General features: G+C 42.7%; 1 protein-coding gene across 1 annotated transcript in view; it reads right to left on the minus strand.

The window, feature by feature from the left end:
* The window catches only part of SUCLA2 (succinate-CoA ligase ADP-forming subunit beta), a 33300-nt gene extending 15311 nt beyond the window's left edge, over positions 1-17989 (minus strand). Inside the window, exons 1-5 of the mRNA XM_063115915.1 lie at positions 17873-17989; positions 9645-9822; positions 4645-4744; positions 4046-4208; positions 1257-1385 (exon numbers count right to left, since the gene is read on the minus strand). Of these exons, the coding sequence (XP_062971985.1) occupies positions 1257-1385; positions 4046-4208; positions 4645-4744; positions 9645-9822; positions 17873-17974 (672 nt within the window). The 5' untranslated portion in view covers positions 17975-17989. The remainder of the gene's footprint in view (positions 1-1256; positions 1386-4045; positions 4209-4644; positions 4745-9644; positions 9823-17872) is intronic.
* Between the last annotated feature and the right edge of the window lie 6309 nt (positions 17990-24298).

Consider the following 24298-nt stretch of genomic DNA (forward strand, 5'->3'; position numbering starts at 1 on the left):
CAAATGAGAGCTGCAAGCAACATGGAAGTTTACAAGCCCTGAGCTTGCAACCTTCCGCGTTGCAAGAAGCTCCCATTTGTTTTGATGCCAAGTTTGAGGGGAGAGCCACAAGCGGCAGCGCAGGCATCCCATCTTCTGTCAGGGGATGGGGTCAGTTACATCATGCTCAAGCGACGGCCAACGCAGCAAGAACCAGCAGGTGGATCTCCTCCACTGACAGTGGAGCAATCCGCCCACCAGTTCTTGCCATAGCAAGAACTATGGCAAGCCTCTTAGTAGCACGTCTCTTTCTCCAGTGGAGCCATAGCAACATGGAAGGGGGCGGCTATAGCAACACTCTATGACCCTGCCAAGGAAGGGGGCATTGTGGAATGCCTCCTTCTCCATTTGTTGCTATGCTGAGGTCTATGCTGACAGCGTCCCCCCACGCTTGGCATAGCAACAAATCATGAGCGGAGGGGGGGGGACGCAGGAGAACGCACTCATCCTGCCCTCCTTCACTGCAAAATGCTGGGGACAGGAAGCAGCTGCAGGAGTTCCTAGCAACCCCCGCACTTTGTGGCGAATGAGGAGGGTGTGACAAGAAGGATATCTCACACATCAAGCCACGGGGACGTCCTTCACCCCCCACTGCCCTGCGAACCATTTGGAGATCGGCTCAAGTGATTGGAAAGAGCTCCTTCCATCCCCTTGAGCCAATATCCAGATAGATCACAGGGCGGGGTGGCAGGGGACGTGCACGTCCCTGGGAACATGTGGGGCACCGCGATTGGTGGCGCCCTACCCAGGGATGGCATGTGCCTCTTCTGGGAAGCGTGTGGGGTGCCGCCAATTGCGGTGCCCCACCAAGGGATGGTACGATCGGAGGCTCCCCAAATGCTTTCTGGGATGGGATTATTTCCCATGCCTATAGAGCCCTTCTGGACAAGAGCAGCAGGGGTTTCTTCCGCTCTTGCCTCGTAACTCTGCAAGCATATGAAAAAATCAATGGAGCCCGCCACATGACACAATAATCAATGGTTATGCAGCTAATCATCTCTGCAAACCGTTGACTATTTGCGTTGCTTATTTCATGGAAATAACCAACCGTGGTGTGCGTTTTTGCCAACAGATGACACAATAGTCAACGGGGGCCTATTTAAGCAACATGTCTAGGCTATATTATCAACACAAAAAATATGAGTACATATAGCTTTAACCTATCTCAAAAGGACATAAAGAAGATGTGCCTGAATAAAGAGTGCACATTTCAGTACCCTGATGGCTTGCTCCTTTTTTATGCCTTCCACAATGTCAACAGGTTCCTTAGCTATTGCATCAGGATTCTCTGCAGCCACATCTTCAATATTGACACCACCCTGAGCACTGCCAATGAGCACTGGACCCTAAAAAGAGGAATACTGTTTAGCAAGATGATACTTATAAATGTCAGAAATGTTCAAGTAATTATGTATTTACTTGTAGACTGTAAAGTTAAAGTAATTGTAGACTGCATTTTTTTAAACCATATAATTTAAGATAGAGGGAAGCAATGTAGACACAAAGCCACTCCTGTGCCTGCACAGTGCTTTGCTATGATTTATTTTTCTAGATGTCTGGAAGGATTTCAAACAAAAACACTTCAAACAAGATCTGTCAACTTTACTTCCCAGAGATGTATTTAGGAAATAAATATGGTGGGCAGCTGGAAGCCAGTGCTTCTCTCTGTTGTGACTGAAAAAAACCAAGAGAATAAAATATTTCATTGCCACTACCTGGTGAAGGTGTGGGAAGGTTTGGGCTCAACAGCAAGTCAGCTGGGGAAGGGCTGGGCTGACCTGGGAGAGAGCTGGGAAAAATGGAAGGAGGAAGTGGAGGGATCTGGGAATGAGATTGTGTAGGGAGGCTGCAGAGGGTTTATGGAGGCCTATGGAGAACCCAGTGGTGGGGAAAGAAAGTGGGAAGGATGTGTGTGTGTGTTTTGGGTGTGGAATTGTGTGTGTACCTAATATATTATGTATATATTGATCATGAAAGAGAGAGAAAAAATGAATGATTGTGGTGAGAGGACCTTGTGTGCCACAAGTGTTCAGTAAGAGCTTGCATAAGATTAGCATAGATACTGAAATAACTTTTAGTCTTGGGGGTGTGGGGAGGGGAACTCAAATAAATAAAATATCTGGATTTTAGGAAAGTTGAGCCCATATGTGTGAATGCACAGATGGCCACTCAAAGAACTATGGTTACAGGTAAGCAACCTGCCTTTAACACCCTATTATTATTATTATTATTATTATTATTATTATTATTATTATTATTATTATTACTAGTATCCCGCCTTTTGCCCAATGCTGGGCCTCAAGGCGGCCTTACGAAGTTTAAAATATACATGGGGGGGGGGGGGAACAAAACCATAAACAATTAAAAAAATACACAACAAAATTGTAAGACATTAACATAGATGGAGGGCTGGATTATTCTCCAAAGGCCTGCTTGAACAAAAAAGTTTTAGCCTGCTTCCGAAAGCCCATCAATGAGGGAGCCAGCCTAGCTTCCCCGGGAAGAGAGTTCCACAGCACCAGAGCAGCCACCGAGAAGGCCCTCTCCCATGTTCCCACCAAGCGTGCCTGTGATGGTGGTGGGACTGAAAGAAGGGCCTCTCCAGAAGATCTCAAAGCACGGGCAGGCTCATAAGGGAGAATACGTTCTTTCAAATAACCTGGACCCGAACCATATAGAACTTTATAGGTCATAACCAGCACTTTGAATTGTGCCCGGAAACAGACTGGAAGCCAGTGGAGCTGTTTTAACAGGGGAGTTGTAAGCTCCCTGTAACCAGCCCCGGTCAACAATCTGGCTGCAGCTCTTTGAACCAGCTGGAGTTTCCAAACACTCTTCAAAGGCAGCCCCATGTAGAGCGTGTTACAGTAATCCAATCGGGATGTAACTAAGGCATGTGTCACTGTGGCCAGGTCCAACATCTCTAGGAATGGGCGCAGCTGGCGCACTAGCTTTAACTGTGCAAATGAACTCCTGGCCACCGCCGAAACCTGGGCATCCAGGCTCAGGGCTGAATCCAGAAGCACACCCAAGCTGCGGACCTGCGTCTTCAGGGGGAGTGTAACCCCATCCAACACAAGCTGAATCCCTATTCCCTGATCTGCCTTTCGACTGACCAGGAGCACCTCTGTCTTATCTGGATTAAGCTTCAATTTGTTCGCCCTCATCCAATCCCTTACTGTCAACAAACAGCGGTTTAGCACAGAAACCGCTTCCTTGGAATTGGGTGGAAAGGAGTAGTAGAGTTGGGTGTCATCAGCGTACTGGTGGCACCGCACCCCACAACTCCGGATAACCTCTCCCAACGGTTTCATGTATCTGTTAAATAGCATGGGGGACAAAACAGAGCCCTGAGGGACTCCACAGGCCAATGGCCAAGAAGTTGAACAGGAGTCCCCCAGTACCACCTTCTGGGTCCGTCCATCCAGGAAGGAATGGAGCCACTGTAAAACATATGCAACCCCGAAATTCTCCAGCACCAAGGTAGACAAAAAAACAAATAAATTTTAAAAATGTGAAGGTAACATTTAGATATAATTTCTTATAATCTTGGTCATCCCCTTAATGTTGATCTCTTGTTAAAAACAAAGAGAATGGCCCAAATCTTTTTCTGAACATATTTCAGCAGCTATCCCCAGTGAACTCCAAACATACTTGTAAAACTCAACAGTATAAAAAGCATGCCACTGATGCAGAATATTTCCGTACATTTCCTCTTTAACATATCTCATGCCAAATCCCATTTAATAAATTTGTTCTAGTAAGAAGCAATTTGTCTCCTTATATACAATTACGCATTTAACTGCATTATTGTATTGTAATCAGCATTGGCAATGTTTGATAGAATGCTTCCTAACATTATTTTTTATATATATATCAGGGTGAGGACATGTGTACTATATTCCCTCTTTCCCATTATAAACTAACATTATGCTGCAGAATCTTCATCCCACCCCAGCCAAGAACAATGTGCTTTAAAAAGTATTTCTCAAAACAGATTACTTGCCTGAAATGATCGTTCCATTGTTATTGCAAAATAATATTCTCTCCTGGGATATCTCCGCTCACAGATAAATACTTGATTGCATATCCTGCCCTTTTCTCCAGTCTGCTTGGTGTACAGCTTTTTGCCAATCATTTTGGAGGAAATCTCTTTTGCTTCTTCTGGACTAAAATTAAAGTAGTGTTCAAGTCAGGTCAATTGGAAATTCTACATCATCATAAAATCCATATTATTCTGTTACATATTCATGAGGATAAAAGCATTTATGGCTACATATTACCCCCTGGATCAGAGAAAGCATGCCCCTACACGCCCATTCTGGGAATACAAGCAGGAGCAGGTGCTGTTGAACCCATAGCCTGCTTGTGAGATTCCCATAGGCATCTGCTTGGCCAGTGTGGTAAAAGAATGCTGGACTAGATAGGCTTTTGGTTGGATCCAGCACAGTGCTTCATATGTTGTTACATCAAAAAGGAATGAAAATCCAAGAGTTAAAGCTAGAATTCCATTTCAAACAAAAATAGGTATACTGAAATAATTTCAGCAAATGGGTGTTTATAGTGCATTTGATTCTAAAGTGTCTGTTCATAGGTTCAACTTACGAAAATACTATTTTCACTCCTCCTTTGAGGCCACCTTCGAAGGTTCCTTTTCCCCTGCCGCCAGCTAAAACTTGTGCCTTTACAACAAGATCTTTTGTACCTAGAATAGAAGGTTAGACAAGAACTATGTATAAATGAAATATTGTGTGAATACTGAATGAAGTCTTCTAACCTATAGCAAAGGTAGATCTAATTTTAAACATACCTGCAAAATAATGCATACAAGCAAAGAGACAGGAAAGTCTCACTTAATGTTTTCTCATGAAAGGAGAAAAACACGTTGGATCCAATGGGGCTTTTGCGTGAGCACAATATAGCACTTCCAGGGGCAGGCACCAAAATGACCAGAACTGCTCATTTCTGGAAGGGGCCCTCTGGTTAAATCAGGTCTGAACTGAACGTACAAAATTCCCTTGTAACAGTGGAGGAGGTATTTAATTCAGTCATATGTGCTCCCCATCACAGATGCTACTGCAAGAACCCAGTAGCAACTCCTAATATTTTCCAAGACTGGGCAGTCTTTACTTCAACATAAGATCAAAATAAGAGTACCAATTAATACAATATTTCAATTTATTATAATCCAAGAAAGAATATTTTAGCCCTTTTAAAGTGAGATTAAAAAGTTAAGTGGGGAAGAAGGAGCTTCTTTGCAATAACCAAGAGAAATTTCCCTAACAATGTTTTACTTCTTGCCTTTCCAATATTCCAATAGCAAAAAAGCTATTACAAAAATCCATCAGTTCCTTTACTTGCATGATTTATTCTAAACATACAATTGAAATCTTATAATAGGTAGATGGCATCAACTGATTTAAATCAAGCAATTATTGCTGATCTAAAGCAGCAAGAAAAAGTTAGATATAAATCACTAATTTAAATGAAGTTTCCTATTAAACTTTTTCAGACATTTCTTGAAAAATGGTGCAAATCTAACCACAATTTACAACTAGAGTTTCAATTGTACTGTTTTATTCTTACAAGCAGGCTGTTTCTTCAATTCATTCTGGTTCATGTTTAGTGCAAGATTGTTGAAGCTGCAGTGCACTGTGTCAAGTGGCTTATGTCATTCAAAACAACTCTTGCATAATGCTAGAACATGACATGGGTAAAGCAAGGGTTGTTTAACACTCCCACAACCCCACGACCTGGGTTTGGGCGACACAACAAGCCATAAAGACAGGTTGCTTTCCTATAACTGTAGTTCTTCAAGTGGTCATCTGTGCATTCACACATATATGGGCTCTGCGCCTGTGTGGAGTCCAGGTTCAGGAAACTTCTACAGCTATAGAGGCGTTTGGGGGGAACCCCTCCCCCACCACTCACTACGCACATGCTAACGTTTTCCGCATTCTCCTCAGTCCTCGAAGACCAAAATAGCCTTCACGGTTAGTTTGTTAATCAATCTTCTCTGATTAACAAATTAGCTAAAAGTGGGCTAGATGGAACAACTATTAGGTGGACTCACAGTTGGCTACAGAATCGGACTCAAAGAGTACTTATCAACGCTACTTTCTCAAACTGGGGGAGGTAACGAGTGGGGTACCGCAGAGCTAAGTCCTGGGCCCAGTGCTCTTCAACATTTTTATTAATGATTTGGACAAGGAGGTGCAGGGAATAAGAAAAGATTGAGGGGAGACATGATAGCACTCTTCAAATACTTGAAAGATATATTTATTTATTTCATTTTTATACCGCCCAATAGCCAAAGCTCTCTGGGCAGTTCACAGAGGAGGGCCAGGATCTGTTCTCAATTCTCCCAGAGTGCAGAACACGGAATAATGGGCTCAAGTTACAGGAAGCCAGATTCCGGCTGGACATCAGGAAAAACTTCCTGTTAGAGCAGTATGATAGTGGAACAAGTTACCTAGGGAGGTTGTGGGCTCTCCCACACTAGAGGCATTCAAGAGGCAGCTGGACAACCATCTGTCAGGGATGCTTTATGGTAGATTCCTGCATTGAGCAGGGGGTTGGACTCGATGGCCGTATAGGCCCCTTCCAACTCTACTATTCTATAATTCTATGACTCCCATCAATATAGAGCTACAAATTGCTTCCCCCTCCCTTAGCTGGGATTCTTTTCAACTACTCTATAGTTGAATTTACAGCAAGAGCCCTCCCTGATACTTAGCTTTCTACTGTAAGTTTGAAAGTGGTTACTCCTCTGTGATTTAGTTCCCTTTGCTGTGGCATTGCTATTCCTCCTGCAACAGCCATTATGTGAGTAGTCACATCCTTCTTGGAAGACATTTTGTGGTGATGCCCACAGCAGTTTAGCAAATTCTAAAAATGTCCATTGGTCTAAAAAGATTGGGGATCCCTAATCTATATTGTCTAATGCAGAGGTGACCCTCCATCCTTTTGGCGGCTATTCCCATCCTCAAATGGCGGCCACACCTATGAATTGCCACCAAATTACAGCTGCGTATGACACCAGTGGTGAAAAGCTGCATATTCCTTTAAAACAAGGTGCACATGGATTGTACGCCCTGCTTTAATTCAAAATCATGCTACTCAGACTTCTGGAACATGGTTTGGCATTAAAACAAGGTGCACACTTCCTGCACACCTTATTTTAAAGCAAAATGCTGCATTTTTCTAGCTGTCAATATTCCAGAGTAATTTAGCAGTGGCAATTTCTGAGGTGGTATGTGTGTTTTCCAGGGGAAATGGAACCTGGCCCTCATAGCCCTCAAAGTTGCCCTCTCCTGCTCTAACCACTGGGCTAATATTTTTAAACTTGAAGCTACATAATAAAAATATTTGCACAATTAAACTATCTTTCTTGATGGGTTTTTGCAAAGTTGTTGCATAGACTCTCCTTTACTTATTTCACAATCATTATTTCCCCCCACTTATTTAATGGAAGTATTCATATTGATATAAGAACATTTTCAAAAATAAATATAATCCTTGGCAAGATGAATATCTTAACCAAGATGCCACTAATCCAGATTTCTTTGTCTTCAATTCCTCATAAAAGTTGGGTATAATTAGCTCTTGATAGTGCACGTGCGGGGGTAAAATATGCTCCCGATTTGGAAGATTTATTTGTCCACTGGTTAACTTGGTTAGCTATCTCCTGTCTAGCTACATCTGAAATATTATGTAAAATGTTGGGAATTAATATTTTACAAACAGAAACCTCATTATACAAAGCAATACTTTGCAAGAGTTCTTTAGGGTGCAATCCTATGATATCCACATCCGAAACTTGGGAGGCTTCCAAACATCCATAGCAGAGTGGTTATCCCACAGAAAAGGAATAGCTTATTCAGGCTAGAGATGTAAAATTTCCGGAAATTTTGAAGCCATGGAAAATAACGTTTCTTTCGGGGGGGGGGGGGGGAGATGGAAATTTCCGGAAAAATTGAAATAATGCAATTTTAGCACTTTTTACAGATTGAAAGTCACTTTGTTACTTTAGGAACATAAAATGTAATTATGTTCAAGTTGGTTTGGCATAAAATTATTACATTTGGTATATTAAAAGTACAATGTAGTCAAACAATTATTACAAATTGAATTTACTTTTTTTACTTTTTTTTAACCTTTTTTTGGTAACAAATGGAGCTACAAGCTCCTGAACTGTTAGGAACACCTGAACTGTAAGGAATCTCTTTGGTTCTGCCAGTTTATGAGGACCAGGCAAAAAATCAATTAAAAAACAACAACAAAAGAAGAAACCACCAACATTAGTAACAAAGAAAATTATTTGTCTCCCCTAATCCTCCAGTGTCAAGACATAAAGCACCCATTCCCATAAAAAGAACTGACAAAAAGGGGTTCCAAGGTTCAATTAATATGCATAGAATTTAATCAGACTCATTCCTGAGCTATAGCTGTCACTATCAATCTCTGCTTCAATGGCAGTGCCCCCTAGAGGCAGAAATGCATCTTGCTCTTGCATTCGAGAGTTGTAGTCTCAGTTTGCAACCTAGGACTAGCTTGTCCTCAGTGCACAGAAATTGTAATAATCTGATACTGTAGTTTTTAGAAATCATTTGGAGAAGTAGATATCTGAATACCTTGTCTTAAACATTTTATTCATCATGCTAAAATAAAACATCCCATAATCCATTTTTTCTTCATTTTTTTTTACAATTTCCCCAATTTTTCAGGAGGAAAAACAAAAAAGGCTTCAGGGGAAAAACGGGGGCAAGAGGAACTTTTCCCCCCCAAGTTTTTCCAGTTTTTTTTCCAGGCCTTCACATCTCTAATTCAGGTTTTAGCTATTTACTTTCTCCTTAGATTTCTCTTAGTCCTTCTACACCACCACCCACCACAGATTGGGCATGCCCATTCATCACATTAATCATGGTATATACCGCCCAGAGAGCTTCGGTCATGGGGCGGTATATAAATGTAACAAATAAATAAATAAAATAAATAAATGATGGTTTATAAAGCACCCAGGGTAGGAAGTTTAGTGAATAATCCACCATGGGTTTGCCCAATCAAACTCAGTCCTCCATATAACCTTCCCTCTCACAAGATGGAGGTCTAGCACAATCTTATGCTGGTTTAGACAGAAAAATGTCCTACAACTCCCAGCATTCCCCAGCCAGCACTGCTTTTTTATGACAAAACATGCATAGGATTGCAACCTTATAGTCTTCTACCTAGATCTGACACAAGAAATATCTCCAAAATGTTCTTTCTTCTCTTCCAAGACTCTTGCAATGCAGCACAGGATATGCGTGTAAATAACCGATACTAGAAGCACAGACATTTGTTAAGTGTCAGTAACATACTACCCAAAGAGAAAACCAAAGTGCAACTTTAAAGTTTTTGGTTGACAACTCTTTAAATGGCACTTTCTCTTTCATTACACAACTGTAAAAGTCTGAGGCACTGAGTAAAAAAATCCAGAATTTTAAAGTATAAGCAACATTTGTTTCTCCATCCAAAGGAGACCCTCTTTAACATTAAACAGCAGAGGATTACATGAAAAAAGAACAAAAATATACATTTATTGCATGAATTATTCAATTTTATACCTATTTCTTTTGCAATTTTGTAAGCTTCCTCTGGTGTCTTCGCAACTAATCCATACGGAACAGAAATTCCAGCTTCCTTCAATAGTCCCATGCTGAGGTATTCATGCAGTGATAAGTTCCTTCGCTGCTGCACTTGAAACACGTAACTATTAAACAAACTTGAACTTCCACCAAAAACCTAGGAAAATTGGAATACAATTTTTAATTTAACAAGTCTTTTCATCATGTAAGTCATATGACCTACACTAGCAATATTACATACTTACCAAATGAAAACAACCCAACCACCTGCTGAAATAGAAGGCTACACTCAATCAAGCAACATCAGGCTTCTAACACAGAAGCCTTCATAACCACTGATGTTTATCCAAGTCAATGGTTATGCAAACTAATGGATGCTTAAATGGTCTTTTACGCATGGGTCAGGTTTCAGGCTTAAACTCAGTCATACCATCAACTGTTATTATTATTACAATTCCTTCCATACTTTTTTTTTAAAAAAAATCCTTGGCTTCTACTTGTGCCACATATGGAATAGCAAAAGCAGTGAGGGCTCAAAGCTACATATCTTACCTCTGTAATCTGAATCTATTTCAGCACCACTGACTCACAGTGTTTAAACGAGGAGTAGGCAAAGTGTGCCCCACTCCAGATATTGATTTCTCACCACAGTTTATCCTGTCTAGAGCTGATAGAAAGTTGCAGTGCAACAACTGATGACAGGCCACACATTGCCCAGACCTGGCTTAAACCAGTCCTACGCTTGTTTACTTGGGAATCCCACTAAGCCAGCCTCCTTTAACCTGGTGCTCTCCAGAGGTGTTCAGACTTCAACTCTCATCATTGCCAATCAGCATGGTCATTGGGCATGCTGACTGGGGATGATGGATGTTGGTAGACAAACACATCTGGAGGGTACCAGGTTAAGGGAGGTTGCACTAAGAATGAGAAAGTCTAAGCACTACTCACACCTGAAAGAATGAATAAATGGTTTTTAATCAGACGCTGGTTGACAAAAATGTTGCTGCGAAGATACAAAATGAAATGAGTTTCTTTACATAGTGGGGCCACATCTCCAGAAGAACAAGTTTTCCCATGAAGTATCTATATTATACTATACTCCTGGAGGCAACGATATGGATTTCCCAAAAACTGTTAAAACCAATGGAAATCAGATTTGGCATGTTTGACTTAATTTTAAAATTTTGTTTACTAAATGTATGTCTTGTTAATTTAATGTGCTGTATTTGAACTTTCTTCCCCAATAACCAAATGAAATTGAACTGAAATATTCTATATACCCTGCTAAAATGCACACTGGTTAAGCATTTTGAGCTAAACATTATAGCTTCACGTCTTCTGTGAACCATGACTTAGCGTGTTGTGTGAACCAACTCCTAACCATAGTGGCTACATAACCACACTAACACACTCACTAACCATTTGCTGCAAATGGGCTACGGGCCTAACTATGGCATAGCATGTTGTCTGAAGAGGCCCAATGTGATTTAAATTTAAAATTTTAGTTGGCAATAATTTTTAAACTACTTGTAAGCATTTTAATGGAAAATACTAGGGCTGTTTATCACTTTGGATCCAAATGCAAGGCAAATCGGGCTTTGAAAAAGATCCGAATCAAAACAGGTCCAAATCACTCGGAAGCAAATCGCATGATCCAAATCAATTCAGCCCTTTTTCAAGCACAGATGGACATGAAAATTGTCACTATGATAGGCATTCAGTAGGGCTTCATTCCTGCCAAGTTTGAAGCACATTGGTTTATTCCCAGTTTTTTAGGATTTTTTTTTTAAAAAAACTGAGGTTTTAAAATTATTTTAAAATATGCTGTCATTTTTAAAGATAAGATGAACCTTAGCACCATGATAGCTCCTATGTAGGGCTTTAAGCATTCCAAGATTGAAGCATATCAATTTTGGAGGGAATTTTTAAAGTTCAAATTCAAATACTTCACAAACTCATTCTGATTCCTGACTCCAAGCTGAGCAGAAGCAGAGAAGAGGAGCTGCCCCAGCTGGACTAGAAGCTACAAAAGGAAGCCAGCTTTTGTGAGCAAACAGGGAGGGCAAACAGGAGTTTTTCAGGGGGAGTGTGGTGTAAGAAGAGACCAAGGTGAGGAGGAGACAAGAGGCCTCAAGTAAATCCAGGAGGCTACCTATTCAAAGAGGCCATGTGCTTGCCATTTGCTCCTGAGTGCTAAGTCCTGAGAGTTGCTGCAGGGCCTGAAGGGGTGTCTCCTGCTTGCTTTTAGCAGCTAAGTGGGCAGGAGTCTCATTCTGATTCCTGAATCCAAGCTGAGCAGAAGCAGAGAGGAGGAGCTTACCCAGCTTGAATAGAAACTACAAAAGGAAGCCAGCGGTGGCAGCAGATGCAGGTAAGTGGGGAAGGGGTCTTACCTGCTGCCTCCATCTTTCTTCTGGCAGCTTCTGGTGCCGCCGGAAATGAAAGGGAGTAGGCTGTGTGATAACTTAAAATCGCGCAGCGTACTTTCTTTCATTTCTGGCAGCGGCACTGGAAGCCGCCAGAAAAAAGATGGCAACGGAAGCAGCAGGTAAGCAGACCGGGGGGGGGGGCTGCGAAGCACCGAGGCAGCCCCAAACTTCAGACCCTTGGCATTAGCTTCAGACCACCTCAGCCTTCGCCCGAACCACCTTGGATCTAGTTCGGAAGGGTCCAAACCACCCCAATCCGCTTCGGATTCAGGGTTCGGATCCGAGGCAGTGCACAACCCTATAAGTAAGGTCCCATGGCAAGGGACCCTAATGAGAAAACGAGTCCGAGATGGGTTGGAGTATATAAAAAATGAAATTTTAAAGGCACAATTACAAACTATTCCAACAAGGAAAAAAGATAGAAAACAAAAGAAGAAACCCATGTGGCTCCACAAAAAGCTTAGAGATGACCTGGGAAAAAAGGATACATATAAGAAGTGGAAGGAAGGCCAGGCTACAGAAGAAGAGTACAGAAAGGTAGCACAGAAGTGCCAAAATGGCGTCAGGAAGGCTAAAGCTGAGAATGAGCTGAGATTAGCGAGGGATGCTAAAAGCAATAAAAAGGCTTTCTTCAGATAAAGTAATAGTAAAAGACAGAGGAAAAAAATGGTGGTTCAACTCATTAAGGATGGCAAATTGATAACAGATGACAAAGAAAAGGCTGAAGTGCTCAATTCCTACTTTGGCTCTGTCATCTCCCAAAAACAGGTCTATGACCTCCCCTGGAAAAAGTGAAACACAAGCTGAGGGGGCAGGATTGCAGTTTGAGATTGATATACAAATGGTCAAGAAACACCTAATTTCTTCGAACAAGCTCAAATCTCCAGGGCCCGATGAACTGCATCCTAAAGTAACGAATGAGCTGTCAGAAGAACTCTCACAACCATTATCTATTATCTTTGCGAAATCATGGAAGATGGGTGAGGTGCCGGACGACTGGAGGAGGGCTAACGTTGTCCCTATCTTCAAAAAGGGTAAGAAGGAGGAACCTGGGAACTACAGACCAGTCAGTCTGACATCCATCCCTGAGAAAATTTTGGAGCAGATTATAAAGAAGTCAGTCTGTAAGTACCTTGAAAACAATGCAATGATTACTAGAAGCCAACATGGATTTGTCAAGAACAAATCCTGTCAGACTAATCTGATCTCATTTTTTGATCAGTCAACCTCTCTTGTGGACTGTGGGAATTCTGTGGACATAATATATCTTGACTTCAGCAAAGCTTTCGACAAAGTGTCCCATGATATTCTGATTAACAAACTAGCTAAAAGTGAGCTAGATGGAACAACTCTTAGGTGGATCCACAGAATCAGAATCTGTCTACAGAATCAGACTCAAAGAGTGCTTATCAATGGTACCTCCTCAAACTGGGGGAGGTAATGAATGGGGTACTGCAGGGCTCAGTCTTGGGCCCAGTGCTCTTCAACCTTTTTATAAATGGTTTCTCCAAGGAGGTGCAGGGAATACTGATCAAATTTGCAGATGACACAAAATTGGGTGGGATAGCTAATACCCTTGAAGACAGAAACAAACTTCAAAGTGATCTTGATAGGCTGGAGCACTAAGCTGAAAACAACAGAATGTTCTATACCTAGGAAAAAGAAACCAAATGCATAATTACAAGATGGGGGATACTCGGCTCAGCAATACTACAAACAAGTAAGATCTTGGAATTGTCATAGATTACAAGCTAAATAGGAGTCAACAGTTAGATGGAAGAGGAAGTCAGGGACGCAGACTTTGATTGAAGGAATACTCGCCCAATCAGGAGGTGACACAGCAGTCAGTGACTCAGCACTCTCAGGAGTCAGTCAGGGCTGGAGAGAAGTTAGTTAGAAGCTATGTTTGTTTGAGGCAATAAAAGTTTTATTTTTATATAATACTGCATTCCTCATTTGCAACAAACCTATCTTTGAAACATGGTGAAATTTGAACTCACAGCGTTACTACCCTCCTGCAAGGGTGAGGGACCCATTCGGATGGTCCACCCCAGGAGCCTGATGGAATCCAATGGATTTCTGAATGCTCTTGGGGATTTTCCAGTGGAGAGAGCTGGTGATCCAGCTGAGGCCCTAGCCTCACTGTGGAATGGTGAGATGCGGAGGGCCATCGACTTGATCGCACCTGAGTGTCCTCTCCGGTCCTGTAGAGCCCGCTCTGCTCCTTGGTATACTAAGGAGTTGCGGTCAATGAAACAGGCTGGACGTCGGCTGGAGCGCAAATGGCGCAAGACTCGAAGCGAAGATGACCGAGCACGCTGTAGAGCGCATAATCATGCCTATTGCGTGGCAGTGCGGGCAGCAAAGAAGGCTTATTTTGCTGCCTCCATTGCGTCCTCAAGTAGCCGTCCAGCGGAGCTCTTTCGGGTGGTCCGGGGGCTGCTAACATTCTCCCCAGCAAATGGGGCCCTGGCTCCGTCCCTGGCTCCACTGTGACCTTTTTGCATCACACTTTGAGGACAAGATCGCTTCTCCGCAGCGAGCTTGACGTTGTTTTTAGTGCAGCTCCAGTTGAGGTGTCCGATGCCACCATCTGCCCAATTTTGTGGGATCAGTTCCAGTTATTGCGGCCTGATGATGTAGACAAGGTGCTTGCAGCAGTGCGACCGACCACTTGCCCTCTCGATCCCTGTCCCTCCTGGCTTATAAAAGCAAGCCGAGGGGGTCTGACTGGGTGGGTCCAGGGGGTGATAAATGCTTCCCTCCGGGAAGGGGTGGTCCCTGCTGTCCTTAAGGAGGCAGTAGTGCGACCACTCCTGAAGAAGCCCACACTGGATCCGATGGTATTAGGCAACTACCCAGTTGCTAACACTCCTTTTTTAGGGAAGGTACTTGAGAGGGTTGTGGCGGAGCAACTGCAGGCACTCTTGGAGGATACTGATTATCTAGATCCATTCCAGTCTGGGTTCCGATCTAGTTACGGGACTGAATTGGTCACCCTGATGGATGACCTTTATCAAGAGAGGGACAGGGGGAATGCAACCCTGTTAATCCTGCTCGATCTCTCGGTGGCTTTTGATACCATTGACCATGGTATCCTCCTGGATCGACTCTGTGGGATGGGCATTGGAGGCACTGTTTTACAGTGGTTCCGGTCCTACCTACAGGGTCGTTTTCAGAGAGTAGCATTGGGTGACCAGTCCTCGGCCTCCTGGCAATTGAGCTATGGAGTGCCGCAGGGCACCATCTTGTCCCCAATGTTATTTAACATCTACATGAAGCCGTTGGGAGCGGTCATTAGGGCATTTGGAGCTAAATGCCATCAATACGCTGATGACACGCAGCTCTATCTCCCTGTGACAACTGAATCAGGTGAGGCTGTGCAAGTCCTGGACCAGTGCCTAGACTCAGTAATGGGCTGGATAAGGGCCAATAAACTGAGACTAAATCCTGGCAAGACGGAAGCCCTGTGAGTGAGTGGTTCCCGAGTCCGGGAGACAGGCTCATTGCCTGTTCTGGATGGGGTTGCTCTGCATCTGAAAGAACAGGTTCGTAGTTTGGAGGTACTCTTAGACCCATTTCTGTCGTTGGAGGTTCAAGTAGCCGCCACGGCTCAGAGTGCATTTTACCATCTTCGGTTGGTTCGCCAACTACGGCCTCTCCTGGACAGGGATAGCTTGACCACGGTGGTACAGGCATTGGTAACCTCAAGATTGGATTACTGCAATGCGCTCTATGTGGGGCTGCCCTTGAAGCTGCTCCGGAAGCTGGAGCTAGTGCAGAATGCTGCAGCTCGGCTGTTGTCTGGAGCTGCCCCTTTCCAGCATGTAACTCCTCTGCTGAGGGAACTGCATGGGCTGCCTATTCGCTACCGGGCCAGGTTTAAGGTTCTTGTACTTGTGTACAAAGCCTTAAACAACTTGGGACCAGGATACCTGAGAGAGCGCCTTCTCCCTTACCAACCTGCCCGGTCACTGAGGTCATCCGAGGGCCTGCTCCTGGTGGTTCCACCTAGATCCATCCTCCGATTGGAATCCACCAGGGGAAGAGCCTTCAGCGTGGTGGCGCCCCTCCTGTGGAATTCCCTGCCTCTGGAGGTCAGACAGGCTCCAACCTTGTACTCTTTTCGGCGCCTCCTGAAAACATCTTTATTCCAAGAAGCCTTTCTTTAACATGCAGCCTTGGATTTCTGTGTTGTTTTTTGCTTCTTTTTAAATTTTGTTTTAACTGTTTTATTCTGTTTTTATTTTCATTTTACCTTGTACACCACTCCGAAATTTTTTCAATGAGGAGCGGTATATAAATATTCTAAATAAAATAAATAATAAATAAAATAAACAGTATGATGTGGCTGCAAAAAAAGCAAATGCTTTTGGGCTGCACTAATATAAGTATAGCTTCCAAATTGTGCAAAGTACTGGTTCTCCTCTCTTCAGCCCTGGTTAGACCTCATCTTGAGTATTGTGTCCAGTTCTGGGCACCACACGTCAAGAAGGATGCAGAGAAGCTGGAGCATGTTCAGAGGAGGGCAACAAGGATTAACAGGCCTGGAAATAAAGCCTAATGAGGACAGACTGAAAGAACTGGGCATATTTAGTCTGGAGAAGAGACGATTGAGGGGAGACATGAGAGCACTCTTCAAATATTTAAAAGGTTGTCACACAGAGGAGGGCCAGGATCTCTTCTCGATCATCCCAGAGTGCAGGAAACAGAATAATGAGCTCAAGTTACAGGAAGCAAGATTCCAGCTAGACATCAGGAAAATCTTCCTGACCGTTAGAGCTGTACAACCAATTACCTAGGGAGGCCGTGGGCTCTCCCCCACTAGACTGCCATCTGTCAGGGATGCTTTAAGGTGTATTCCTGCACTGAGCAGGGTATTGGACTTGATAGCCTTATAGGCCCGTTTTAGCTCTTCTTTGATTCTTTGACACCCTCCAGATGTTTGTGTAAGGTACCCTGGGAGTGATTTTTGGCTGAACAGCAAGGTCAAAATGCCATAATAATAATAATAACAATAATTCCCGTCACCCCAGCTAGCATGACTATACTGATTGGGGGGGCAATGGGAGTTGCAGTCTGACATGTCTGGAATGTGTCTGCAGACATAAACAAGGCATGTGTTTCAACATTTTTCACATAAACAGAGAGACATGGATCCCTATTATTACCTCATTCTTAATTGTGTTTAATCTTATAATGGACCTCCATTCTTACTTCCAGGATAGCTGTGACTCAAAACATTTTCAGCATCACTTATTGTCTGGCTGGACAATTATGTGGATAAAAAGAAAAGCAGAGTCTAGTAATATGTCCATACATACACACTAGAGAAAAGAAGCTTTCCTCTCCATGAAAAGTTGAACTTCAAAAGACCCAAGGAAAAGGCCCGAAACTTAAACAGAACATTTTAAAGACGCATCGGCCCAAAAGGCAAAGCAAGGCTTGAAATTTAGAAGGGGGCTGGTACTTAGAGGCGTGGAGACGTCCCGAGTGAAAAAGAACAACTAGGGACACGACATGGGTTAGAAGGAGAAAAGAGACGGGCAGGGAGCGGCGGGGGTCTTCGGGGGCCCCGCGCGCCGCCGCCGCCTCCTCCTCTCAGCCGCACATCTGGGGGGGGCGGCAGCGGGGCAGGGTCGCTCCAAGGTCTTTCCGCGTCGTCGTCGTCGTCGTCCCCTCCCCACGCGCAGCAGTGGCAGCTGAGCGGCGAAGGGCGCCCCGTCCCCCGCCCGCCGCCATTTCCAGGGAGCGCCTGAAGCCGCAGGGCCTCCTCACCTTGGCAGCGGCGCTGAGGCCGGCGCGGGGGCCGTCGTGAACCCGCCCCAGCTGTCTCGCGGCGGCGCTGACCCCCCCTCGGCAAAACATGGCGGCAGCCATGACGACGACGCTGCCGCTGCCCCGCTCCTCTCCGGCCCCGGCGCTCCTCGGACGCGGCCCTTCCGCACTGCGCTTGCGCAGCCAAGGCACCTCGGCGAGGACGGCCGGAAGCTTGTCGGCTAGACTCGCGGGACTCCCGGCGGATGTTCCCGTTCCTCTAAGACCCCGGGGACGGTGGAGGGGGCTGAGCTTCTGCGTCCTCGCTGCGCAGGGTTGGGGGTCCGTGTTTGAGAAGGCAGCTGTGACTGGGCCCCCTCGTGCCCCCCCCCGGCCTGGTCTCGCCAAACAGAAGAGACCCCCCCCCTGCTCTTTCCAAGTCAGAGCTTGTTTTGCACGAAGCAGTTAATTTTAACGAGTTCGCTGTGGACATTTAAAAGTGCTAACGATTTATATGAGGTGTTTACTGCACTGTTGGCAGCATCTTTCTCAGCTTCGGATCAACCTCCAATATAGGAAAAAAAGGGACTGAACAATATTTTTGGGAAAGTGCCCTCTCTGAGGCAGAGTTGCTACGGTAGTTGCTAACGAAATGTTGCAAAGTCGGAATATCTGGGCCGGAGCATTCCTAGATAACCAAAAATCAAGTTAATGTTCTCTTAAAGAACAGTGAGTACCTATCTCTTTGTGTTGATGCTTGCCAAAAGAAAATGCAATGTATTCTCCTTTTCAGCTAGAAATTTCCTGTTAGATGGTGTCTACACATGCAGCACCAAAGAAGATAGTGTATAAAACCTAGCTGCCTCCCTCTGCATAATAAACATTGTTAGACCCATACTTCATCTCCTCTCCTCCTTGTGTGCTGTGTTGGACTTGGTACACCAGGGAACAAGCTATTTTTGCAACAATATTGCGACAGCAGTATAATTTGACTAGGTATAATTTGAATTAATCTTGACTTCAAAAAGGGATTTCCCAAAGTGCTTCGTGGTATTCTCATTAACAAACTAGTTAAATGTGAACTGGGTGACACTACTATTAGGTGGATCCACAGATGATTGGAGAACCGTACTCAAAGAATGCTCATCAGTGGCTTGTCCTCAGACTGGAAGGAGATATCAAGTGGGATGCTCTCAGGAGTCCAGTCCTCTTCGACTTTTTTTTATTAATGACATAGGAGAGGTGGTGGTGGTGGGGCAGTTATTTTTATTCTTGTCTCTGATCAATTTCATCCTATTAATTTTCAGCTCATTTTCTGATCAACAAACTAGCTAAAAGTGGGCTAGATGGAACAACTATTAGGTGGATCCACAGTTGTCTACAGAATCGGACTCAAAGGCTGAGTTTGGATGACACACTAATCAACTATTGTTTTCCATTTTGTTCGTATCCCCACCCCTCCGTTGATTAGCATGTTGTCCAAACTCAGCCAAAGAGTGCTTATCAATGGTACCTTCTCAAACTAAGGGGAGGTAATGAGCGGGGTACCACAGGGCTCAGTTCTGGGCCCAGTGCTCTTCAACATTTTTATTAATGATTTGGACAAGGAGGTGCAGGGAACACAGGGAACCCACAAACAAACTTCAAAGTGATCATGATAGGCTGGAGTGCTGGGCTGAAAACAACAGATTGAAATTTAAAAGGGATAAATGCCAAGTTCTACACCTAGGAAAAATAAACCAAATGCACAGTTATAAGATGGGTGATACTTGCCTCAGCAATACTACAAGCGAGAAAGATCTTGAAATTGTTGTAGATCACAAGCTGAATATGAGTCAACAGTGTGATGTAGCTTCAAAAAAAGCATTCACACTAGAGGCATTCAAGATGCATCTGTGAGGTATGCTTTAAGGTGGATTCCTGCATTGAGCCTTGATGGCCTTATAGGCCCCTTCCAACTCTACTATTCTATGATTCTATGAAGATTTGAATTAACTATCCCAACCAATTTTGTGTCATCTGTAAATTTTGCATATTAATAAGTATTATTAGTTCTTTTAAAAGGCATATTGTATTTGGGAAAAATGCAGGACATGTTTCAGATTTAGGGCCTATTCAGATAACATGCTAACCCACCATGGATTGCTCAAAAACATGATGCGTTGGGTTATTGTGTCATGTGGGGGAAGAATTCCCTCCTCACGGTGGGCAGACTACCCACACCCGCTACCCATCTTCTGCACCAATGGTAGTTCCCGTATCATCTGGCAAGAACCTATGGGTGTTTTGGCAAAAATAAATAAATAGTATGACCACAGAATTAGTTGCCAAGAGCAGTCACCAGTTCCAGCAGTGCTCTTGCTGCTGCGGACTATCTCTATGGCTGTTGGCCACCTGTTCAGTACATGGAGGACAGCAGGATGCATGGTTAAACTGCATGGTGGTAAGTAAATGACTGTGGCCTACAATAGTTGGTTGTAGAACTGACCACAGGGGAGGCGACCCTGGACATAATCCTAAGCAGTGTCACCCAGGACCTATTGCAAGATGTAAATATTGTTGAACCAATTGGTAACCTCTGTTAACCACCCTTAACTTCTGTAAACTGCCCAGAGAGCTTTGGCTATGGGGCGGTATATAAATGTAAATAAATAAATATGATCACAGTGTTATCATCAGATTCAATATATATTTAAGTGGGAAACTGCCCAGGAAGTCCATCACAGTCACATTTAACTGCAAAAGAGGAAACTGTTGAGGTTTTATGATTGAGGTTTATGGGAGATTTTCTAACTTCATTAGTTATTGCACAGACTAGGCTTCTGGCCAATAACTTTGTAGCAGAGTATTATAGCGGTTTCTAGCTAAGTCAGCAAAGACACTAATTAAGACTGAGATTTTAATTGGTTTAAATAAACTTTTATTGGCATATAAAAATATAATTTAGTTATGGCAATCACAAATAACAAATATTTATAAACGGTCTTTTAATACAGCTCATATGATATTTTTTGAGTGATATATTTTGAGTGATACATGTACATGGAAATACATTTATTTTTATAGACTACTTGTATAATGATGCAACTTCTTGCAACTCTTAATTGAAGACGATCAGTTTATTAATTATTCAATTATGACATCAATGTCCAGGTGCAAAGTTGACTTTTAAGTTTTCTGCTGAGTCTTCTGTTTTTCTAGCTCTTCAGCAATTAGCAAATTAATGGAAACATAACCAGGATCCATTCTAGGATTCCAATACTTCTTCTTATGTTTATACTTGATTAAATAACATATTGTATAGTTATTTATATATATATTTTTGAAACTTAACGTTTCACAAACTTTTTTGTGTTTGGTGGGATTTAGTGGTTTTGTGAATATGTCTGCAAGGTTTTCTTTAGACTCATAATAAACTATACAATAAACTATTTGTTTTGTGTTCTTTCATGTTTTGAAAATTTGTGGCTATGTGCTTCAACTTTAATTGTTATTGGCTTTTTTATTGAGAACTTAAAGTCTTTTATTTATTGGATTAGCTAAGTAACTTTACTATATACTAGCACAATACTTAGTTTCATAGGAAAACGTCACAAATTCTTGCTTTTTATCTTTTTAAACGTCATCATAAACTTGCTGAGAATAGTAACAGAAACAGACAAATAAATTGTTCATTGAACATAACATTTTCTCACTACCACATGATACAAGCCTGAAGTTGCTAAAGCTGTTTCTTTGCAGGTTGCTTCACATATTCATTTCCATGGGGGTTTTTCTTTTTGCAATCTTGCATTCACATTGCTTAGCAAAACTTCTTTCATTTGCTTGATCACTTTTTCAATTTTAGGAAAAATTCTTTTCAACAACAAAAGATTTAAACATTTTTGGAAGAAAATTCAATTTCAAATTGCTTTTTTAACTTTTCTGGCGACTAGTCGAGGCTTTAATTTCTTCATTTTTTCTTAAACTGCTTGTGTTTAAATACTTTCTTGCAGTTTAGAGACTTTTGCCCTGCTGGCAAACTCGTCTCTTCAAACATTCTGTTTTCTTTGAGACTGTCTAACTCTTTTTGCATGGCACGTTCTCACTGCTGCTTCTCTAAAAAATTCAGCTTCTTTACTTCAGAGTAAGAATTAGGCTCATAATTTACACAGCAAGCTTCAAAGCCGTACTTTTTAGGCGGTACGCCTTTATTTACTCTTTGACTGCGTCTAGGAGCTTCTTCTTGCTGTTCTTGCTCTGCTAATTCTTGAGCTTCTATATTAGAACGGTTAACTAATAAATCAGGCTCTTGCCTGCTATCAAGTTCTACCAGCACTTCCGGGTTGTCATGCACATTTTTCTAATTCGTCTCACTAAAGTTAGCTGACTTAGAGACTATTATCTTACTTCCTTCGCACAGGAACCGCCAGTTGTTGTGGCAATATCTGATAAAGCGTAATCTGATCCCTTTGGGAGAAAAAGTCCGTCTCTGTGAGAGTGGAACATTTACAATTGCAAAACTCTCTTAAGTTCTCAAGTGCTTGAGGTTTGGCTTTTTGCTGTAAAGTAAAAAGAAAGGAATGTTATTTATGGTTTTAGTCCAAGTCCTGTTGCAAAGATAATTAGCTGCTACAAACGCTTCTCCCCACAGTTGTGGCTTTGCTTCTGCGTCTTTCATCAGGCATTCTATTTTTTCTTTCAGCAAGCCGATGCGCCTCTCTATATTGCCGTTTTGGTGTGGAGTCCTCGGGCTGCAGAATTTATTACTTATGCTAGTCTTTTTACAAAATTGCTTGAAGTCATGCGATTGGAATTCACCTCCACAATCTGTCATCAGCTCTTGGACCTGCTTCTGGAGTTTTCTCTCTATGAATTTAATTTATTCTTTCACTGTGCCTAAACATTCAGATTTGTGCTTTAACAAATACACTCACGACAAATGGGTCTTATCATCTAGAATGACTAAAGCATATCTGGCTCCTCCATAGTTCTCTGGAAACGGGCCAGTTAAATCCATGTGGACCAGTCTCAGAACGTGTTGACTCTGCCAGTCTCTGACACGTGGAATATTCTTCATCTTGGATTTAGCAACTTTGCATATCTTGCAATCTAAGTAATTTTTGCACCCCTGAACTTTTATACTTTCTGAAAAACTCAGAGTTTTGTTCAGAACTTTAAAACTTGAATGTCCAAGTCTCCTATGTAAAACATGGATGCAATTGTCATGGTTAGGAACATTTTCATAAGTTTCCATACAACCTGCTTGCACCTCTGGAATTTCTTCTTCATTTGGATTGTCCTCTATGAATTACAATCTATTTTGCAGCTTTGCAGTTCCTCTTAGGAGTCTATGCTTACGAATAAAGCATTTGTCTTTTTCAAAAGACACACAGAAACCTTTTTCTGTTACACTTGACACTCTTAGAAGGGAAAAAATTAAACTGGGAACAAACAATGCATTTTCAAAGCACTCCTTCAAAAAAGGTAAGCTGCACGTTCCTTCGCCAGACACTTGGATCTTCTTGCCATCAGCTAACGTGATAAATTTTTCAGAAGAGTCCCTGAAGTCCTGGAAGAACTCAGATCTATTCGAAATTACAGTAGAAGATCTTGAGTCTACAATCTACCGGAAGCTCTTTCCTTCCGCTTGCTTGCAGAGTTGACTCCTTGCTTCTGCCGTGACTAGCTGCACTGATTTATTCTTCTTTCGGGGGTTTTCTTCTTTGTTGGGCTCTGATTGTAATCTGACTCTACAATCTTTTTGCATATGTCCCAACTTCTGGCACCTGAAGCACCGTAGAGGTTTTTTAGGTTTGGGCTTTCTCGAAGTTGAAAACGCTGACTCATCTTCCTCCTTCTTCACCAAAGCCTTAACCCCTTCATATCCAGACCATTTTGAAAACGCGTCTGGTTTGTTGCCTGAACTGCTTTGGGCTGACTTTCTCAAAGTCCTCTTTTGACATTTTTCTATCAATCTGCCCGATATCATATTTAAAGTCATGTCCTGGATCCACATTGCTTCTAAAGTTGTCACCAGCACGTCCCAAGACGGTGGTAAGCTCGACAGAACCACATACACTTTCATTTCGTCACTCAGAGGTAAGCCTGCTGCATTTAGACTTTTAAAGCAGTCTCTTAATTTCTGCAAATGGGCTTTTACATCTGCTCCCTCTTTCATAAGTGTACGGTAGACCTTTCTGGTTAAACTTATTCTAGCTCCTGCAGTATCTCTAACATAAACAGCTCTAAGTTTAGTCCAGATAACATCAACAGTGTCTTCTCTGCTTATATAAGGCAGTTGGTCATTCTTCATGGACAAAACAATGTGGGCTTTTGCCCGCTCAGCGCGACGTCTCCACTCCTGTAAATTTGCTGCATTCAAATCTTCTGCTGGGGCATCTGTTATAACTTCCTACAGGCCAAGATTTCTCAGGCTCATTTCTATTTTAAATGACCATGACATAT

This window comes from Elgaria multicarinata, chromosome 2 (genome assembly GCF_023053635.1).
Source record: "Elgaria multicarinata webbii isolate HBS135686 ecotype San Diego chromosome 2, rElgMul1.1.pri, whole genome shotgun sequence".
Lineage (NCBI taxonomy): Eukaryota > Metazoa > Chordata > Lepidosauria > Squamata > Anguidae > Elgaria > Elgaria multicarinata.